At 40.5% G+C, this 7500-nt stretch overlaps 1 protein-coding gene across 3 annotated transcripts in view; it reads right to left on the reverse strand.

Moving 5' to 3' along the window:
• The window catches only part of ehmt1a (euchromatic histone-lysine N-methyltransferase 1a), a 43380-nt gene that overhangs the window by 1770 nt on the left and 34110 nt on the right, over positions 1-7500 (reverse strand). For all 3 annotated transcript variants that reach the window (XM_077521897.1, XM_077521896.1, XM_077521895.1), the window contains 2 exons: positions 2896-2982; positions 2730-2808 (listed from right to left, as the gene is read on the reverse strand). In XM_077521897.1, the coding sequence (XP_077378023.1) occupies positions 2730-2808; positions 2896-2982 (166 nt within the window). The remainder of the gene's footprint in view (positions 1-2729; positions 2809-2895; positions 2983-7500) is intronic.

Raw genomic sequence — 7500 nt, forward strand, 5'->3', positions numbered from 1 at the left:
CCTGCTCTGCCCTGACCACCACAGTGTGAGAGCGACCACGTGGCCTTTTGTTCTTTGAGTCACGGACTGCCACGAACACCCAACCAAGCATGATGCAAGGAGGCCACCACCACTTGTGGCCCGTGTTCTGGAACTCAGTCGTCTCCGTGTGCCCGAACCCCGTGGCGTCCAAGCCACGCGGCACCACGCCTCCTTCCCTGCTCCATCCAGGAGCCGGTGTATCCACCGTGCATCCGACCACGTGGCGTCCAAGCCACGCGGTCCCCCATCTTCACTGACGCACTTCAGGAGCGCACAGTCAGCCGTGGGCCGATCCCATCTCGCAGATGCGCGAGAGACTTCACGTTGGCTCCTCAGCAGATCCTGGTCGGGCCACCCAGCTCCTTCCACAACGTGCCTTGTCAACTTGCACGGAACCAGCTCTCCACCCGATGACCTGCTTCGGCACGCCGCTTTCCAGTCGCGCACTCATCGTGCAATCTGAGGACCTGCGATCCACCCGTGCGCTCACCTGCTTCCAACTGGATTACAGTTTTCTAAAATTGAGGACATCGTCAAGCTTTCCCCCTTTCGTGGTGCCAGAACCCACCTGAAGTAAGTTGCGTTCTATTGCCAATCCGACAACCACTGGCACAACGTTTGACACCAAACATAAAAGATTTGACAAGTCAAACGCTTCCATTTTTTCCCCATTCACCTTTTCCATTATTTCTTATCGTAGTTCGTTAGGTTGCATGTTTTCGTTCATCTTTTATTCACATTTTATTTCCTTCTTTCATAGGTTAGGCCGAGTGATACTGTATGTGTGTCATTACCAAATAAATTTGTTTGTCTAGCTCTTTACTTTTCTTTAACAGCTGCCATGATGAGCAGGGAGTCCCGCGATGGTCTATCCATGTTAAAGCCACAATTAGTAAGCTGGCACGTGACTATCATCGCATGTCAGATGTTAGTAACAAAACAATCTGCGTCAAAATCACTAAAAGAAATAAGAGTTCCTTTGAATTTATTGGAGCCAAACAGGTAAGATGCTACATGGGCGTCAGCAACAAGAAAAGGCGGTATCTATGTTATCAACATAGAGAAAGACTCCTCCAAGTCGCATGCAGGCTAAACTGTCCAGCATTTACGTGAGGATTATTACTGCATTTTTACGCCATCAACCCGTGCAACAACCGAATAAAATCCCGTCCTAGTTGGCCACAATGCACTTTAACAGATGAAAGAGAGTTTGCAAACGGGGACGCTGGCTAGCGGACCTTAGAAATGAACTCCCTTAGCATTAGCATTAGCTAGCAAGAGCGAAACTACAATGATTGAGTACTCACAGTGTGGATTAAAAAAAGACCAAACTAAAGACAAAACACCAGGGTGATGGCACAGGATCCTGGAGCAAAAAGTAAGTTATTTGAAAAACCTTTCCGTGGGGTTTGTATTCTGCTGCAACAACTCAATATGTTTGAATGAAACAAGTGAATATACACTACTCTCAAAATGTTAGGGATATTTGGCTTCCACGTGAAATTTCAGGATGAAATACATTTAAACCTTTACAGGTGAACTTAAACTCATTCACTGCCAGTCATTATAGAAAATTTTTACATTTCCAATACTCACGTGATATTACATTCAATAATTATATATAAACCGAATCTACCAAATAACAGAATAGACTCCCTACTTTTTGTCCCGTCCCGTTCTTTTATAATTGACAGCAGAAAAATGTAGGTTTGCCAAAATACAGCCATTTCTCCCATGGACTCTGAAACTGTGTTTATTTCCTATAAAATGGGGCAATGATGTCATCTACCGGTGGTTGGGCATCAGTAAAGTTGTTTCCAAGTTTGATATTTACAGTGGAGCATGCTCAGATTCGCCCCCATTTAGCACCGCTCTAAAAAATACAATTGACAAGTATACTTGTCAAAGGCAGTGAATGAGTTAATGTGACCTTCTTTAAGCTTTTGAATGCACGTGTCGAACTGTTAAACGTTTCAGTAATTTGCTGTTCTGTAACGAGGATCTTAACGGCAAAATTCACAAATGACAATGCTCCACCTCATCGAGATGGCATCATCAGGGAATGGCTGCTGGAGACTGGTGTACCTCAAAAGGAATGGCCTGCATTTTCTCCAGACCTGAATCCTATTGAAAACCTGTGGGATCAGTTATTTAAGTGATCAATTGAAAAAGTAAATAATGGAAGAAATTTAGAGTAATAAGGTGTTGTGTATGGTTATTTATCTGTTTCCTAATTATTGTGAGAAATAATTTACATGATTAACCTGTTCCCATCAATGAATGCCGTTAATTATTAATAATAACTAGAGCTGTCACTAACAAATATTTTTAGACTTGATTATATCGATTCCATCGATTATTTGGCTAATCAACCTTGCCTCTAGTCTTGAGGCAAAAAATAGTGTCAATCAATTTTTGTCGTCAAGTTATCAGATATTATTACCCCCAACCTCCCGGACCTCATAATAATGTATAATAATACAGTAAAGATTAAAGCATGTGTCAACCTGGTAGGCCTTCGTACAAAATGTGTCTCTCTGCCTCAAAAAGGTTGGTGACCCCTGCTCTAGAGTCTCCAGTTGGTCCAAAAAGCTGGTCCCCATTCCAGTGCCTCAACACTCGACCTCATTATAGGCCAATGACTGCAATGGCATACAGTACTCCAGAGTACTGTGTAGTTAGCTGTGTAACAACCATTGTCAACCCACCTTATCGTTAAGTGTAAAGAGGAAAGAATCATTCTCTCTTGTGTTAGCTTCTGTGTCAGTGACGATCTCACCAACATACCTGTAAAAACGGGAAAGGGCAATTTACACACGTGTTCAAAAGTAAGCCACCAAATTCATTGTGTTAATTTAAAAACATTTTCCTCACTCGCAAATAAATGTCCCCTGAGGGACATTTTGCATGACTCTCACTCCCCAGCCCATTTTCTCCGTTTTGAAGAGCTGAAGTCGGACTCTAGCAACAAAAAGATCAAATAAAATAAGACAAAATGTTTAAAATCTAAATGAGTGAGCAGACAATCATAATGTGAGTCCTGCACAATTTAAGTTAATTTAACCATCACTGGCTCTGATATGGTATGATACGTACTAGTGGTGCAACGGATCATCATTGATCCCGCAGATTGTTTGGTGGAGGCGGGAAAAAAAGAAAAAACAAAAACAAAGTGCGCATTCACAGTCGATACCTTTCTGACACGTCACGAAAGCTGAAACATACTCAACGTAACACGCTAAGCCTAACTTCAAATTAAAGTTTACCAAATACAGTAACACATTGACGGCAAGGCAAACAGCCTTAGTATGCTTTTACTTTGAAGTTCGCCCCACGTTGTGGCGTGATGGCTAGCTTTACTTCCCTTTTATACGTTCGTAGTTTTGATTGACATTAATTTTGCGACCAACATAAACAATGCTATTCCGAACTTATGTTCAATCGCTAATTTGGGACACTAAGAAACCTCTGATTAATTACGCCGCCATTGTACGATAGAGCAGAAGTCTCATAAGTAAGTGGCTAGTGCTTGCTTGCTATTATTGGTCTTGTTCTGCCTCCTTTAGTCCAAAGTGGCCTTTATTTAAGCCCACACAAGCGTTATGAAAACACTGAGGCTGAAGGCTTGAAAGAAGATTGAAAATGTTGATGTGGGGAGAAATGGAGCAACTTACTTTCATTCTTTTTGAATATTAAAGACCAAGGCGACTTTGTAATTCACTTTCCATATTTAAAAAGGAAGTTAATGTGCCTTAAATTGCACGGTGAGGTCTTTCATTATTAAAAAAAGATGAACAGAACTTTGTCTTCATTTATTTTATAGAACACTTTGCCCATTATAAAAGAAAAACATTCAACTCAAAATGTCAAACTTAGCTGTTTACATTATAGGAACTCAACTGTAGCCATTAATACATTGTTATTTTACACATGGACCATGTAAAAAGGAGAAGAGGAATGCTTCAAATTACACTTAAGTTGTGTTCCTGAATCCTAAACAGCTATACTAGCTCTTTTGAATTTATTATGTTTTTAATTTAATGGGGAAAAGTGCTTTACAAAATAAAAGAATGCAAAGGATTATTATTATTATTTTTAGGGCCCGAGCAGCGACCGCTGCGAGGTCCCTATTGTTTTTGTAAAAATTCTTCTTCTTCTTCTTCTACTTCTTCTTTATTCTCCGCAAACGATCGCGATTTTGGGTACCTAAACATTCACGAAAACTCACCGAACTTTGCACACTCCTCAGGCCCGGCGAAAAATTTGATATTATTAAGTCGTCATAACAATGCGACTCGATAGCGCCCCCTAGCGTAGAAAAATAAAAACCAAGCCCGGCACGTTTGAGCTAGAGCAACAAAAATTGGCAGGCACGTGTAGCACCCCGAGACGCACAAAAAAAGTCTATTGGGACCATGTAGCTAAAATGTACAGGAAGTGAGCTATGAATTTTTTAATGTCCAATTTTGGCCTATTTTGGCACATTCACTGTGGTCATGCTTTTTCCCCCTTTGCAAACATTTTTCATCCAATTGACTTCAAACTTGGCATTTATCATCTCAAGACCTGAGAGAACAACTGGGCAAAACATCTTGCCTTTTTGAAATACTATATGACGGGGGCGGGTCATCAAATATTGCCTTTAAAATTTCATTTGTCCAGAAAGAGCAAATGCTTAATAACTCCCATGTTCAAGCTCCAAAAAAATCTCAAACTTCTCAGGCAACGTAATAGTCACGGCCTGAAAACATCTATATGATAAAATTCAGTTATACATATAGCGCCACCTAGTGGTTACAATAAATGTCATACTTTACGTTTTTAGCTACTGTGCTGAGCTTGTTGAAGGGATCCATTTGAAAATTGGTCAGAAAAGCCTTAAGATGTTGATCATGCCCCACACCGAATATTGTAACTTTTCGCCAAAGGGCGTGGCCGCTACGGTGACGCAAAGTCTGAAGATTTTTCGTGAAAATAAAAGCTGCATTAACTTGACCGAGATGATCCTATCTTCTCAAAATTTCACACATTTGATGAGAGTCCAGCCCTAAAGATATCTACTGACTTATATTTCATCTAACTGATAGCGCCACCTAGTGGCAATTTTTTTTCTTACGAATTTTCTTCTACGTTTTTCTCCAAACACGTTAACTGGACCTACCTCATATTTGCTCAGATGAGGGTTTCGGCCTTCATGATGTCACAACACGAAGTTTGTGAGTTTTCGCGAATTGCTGTGGGTGTGGCTAAGCGCTGTTCGCCAAAGAAAACAACGCCAGTTTTGAGGGTCTAAACATGCACAGAAACTCATGAAACTTGGCACACACATCTGGCCTGGTAAAATGAGCAATATTTTATTGTTGATTGTGCTATTTTTACAAAAATGACTCAATAGCGCCCCCGAGAAGTTTTTAACGAAGCAGCCCCGGTTGTACGTTTAAGCAAGAACGACGAATATTTTTAGGTGTATGAGGGAGCCCAAATCCTACAAAAAAAGTCTCTTGGACCCATATGCTAAAATGAACAGGAAGTTGGCTACGAATTTTTGAATGTCCCATTTTTGACTATTTTTGCACATTCACAGGGGGCAGACTTTTGCCCACTTCTCCTACACGTTTCATCTGACTGAGTTAAGACTTGACCTGGACCATGTCAAGACCTGAGCCAACGACAGGGGGAAAAATCTTGACCTTTCGAAATACTATATGATGAAGGCGGGGCATCAAAATTTGTGTTTCGCACTGAAAAAGGATATGCTTAATAACTCCCCGGTACATGCTCCAAAAAATCCCAAACTTGACATGTATGTTTATCGTCAAGGCCTGAAGCTATCTCTATGACAACATTCAGTTATATATGCAGCGCCACCTAGCCCTTGAGGCATAAAAAAAAAATACCCCACATACGGTATTTTGTACAAAAAATGTAAACTCATTCTAAGTGTGATAACTAAGTCATTTATGAATATTCTTTTAGTTTCCACCACTCAAAATGTTCACTGGCATCAGACTTATCCAAACATATATATATTTTTATTTATTTTTGATAGCCTCTGTGGACATTAAAAGCAATATCGTGAATGAAGGATATGCTTAATAACTCCACGGTACATGCTCCCAAAAAAATCCCACACTTGACATGTATGCTTATAATCAAGGCCTGAAGGTATCTCGATGACAACATTCAGTTATAAATACAGCGCCACCTAGCCCTTGAGGCTTATATAAAAAAAAAAAAACACATACGGTATTTTGTACAAAAAATGTAAACTCATTCTAAGTTTGATGACTAAGTCATTTATGAATATTCTTTTAGTTTCCACCACTCAAATTGTTCACTGGCTTCACACCGATCCAAACGTATGTACGTTTCCATTTTGTTTTATTCATTTTTGATTGCCCCTTTGGACAATAAAAGTAACATTGTGCAATGAGTACAACGAGCGATGATGTATATATACACTTTTACAAAAAATACCAATCAGGGCAACTCATTGCCTAAAAATAAAAAAGGACGCAGATTTTTGCAGGTCTTAACAATCCCCAAAACCCGTTGAGCTTGATACACACTGGCAAAAAAAATATTCTACATGTAAACGTTTATTATGCCATTTTCAAAGAAATTTTGCTTCCAATATGCCAGTACCCCAACGTGCCAGTACCCCAACGTGCAAGGACTCCAACGTGGCCCGGGCTGCGAGGGCCCTTTATAGCTGCTCGCAGCTCTAGTTTGTATTGTTTTTTTATTTTTTTGCTGATTCGAAAAACGATCAGATCCATGACTCAAATCCATGATCTGATCCGAACCGTGACTTTTGTGATCCGTTACACTACTAATACATAGGGTATTTACTGTATTGGAGCATTGTAGTATTGTAGTATTGGATCGGTTTCAGTTTCTGTGTTGAGGTATAGTGTTGTGTTTCGTCATGTCGTGCCCTGCCCCTGTGTGCTTCCACCAGTATGTCCACCCGTTTTGTTTCAGTGTGCCCCTTTTTCTGCCACTTCCCTCCTCGTGTGCTACCCGCGCGCCAAACAGCAATTACGTGCTACCTGGCACGTTATACCTCCATTTAAGAACATTTCAACTTACAAATGAGTTCACAGAACCAATAATGTTGTGGTACCACTGTATATGGTGGCAATCGAAGTTTAGTCTGTCGGATGCAAGGTGAGCTACTGAGAAAGGTGAGCACCTCACGTCAGTGACGTCGCATCACCAAGTGAGCATCTGTTTTCTGTGACATGAATGCAGGTGTACACAATCCTTTTGTCATTGATGTGAGTGATCTGCCTGTTTGTGTGCAGTAAGACTGTGACAGAACCTGTTGAAAATAAAATATACTATCATAAATATTAGCGATGTAACAATATCCAAACATCACGATACGATATCACGATATGAAGGTCACGATATGAATTATCATGATATTGTGGGGGGGGTTGTCGATATATATAAAAGATCACAATACCGGATCTC

This window comes from Festucalex cinctus, chromosome 5 (genome assembly GCF_051991245.1).
Source record: "Festucalex cinctus isolate MCC-2025b chromosome 5, RoL_Fcin_1.0, whole genome shotgun sequence".
Taxonomy (NCBI): domain Eukaryota; kingdom Metazoa; phylum Chordata; class Actinopteri; order Syngnathiformes; family Syngnathidae; genus Festucalex; species Festucalex cinctus.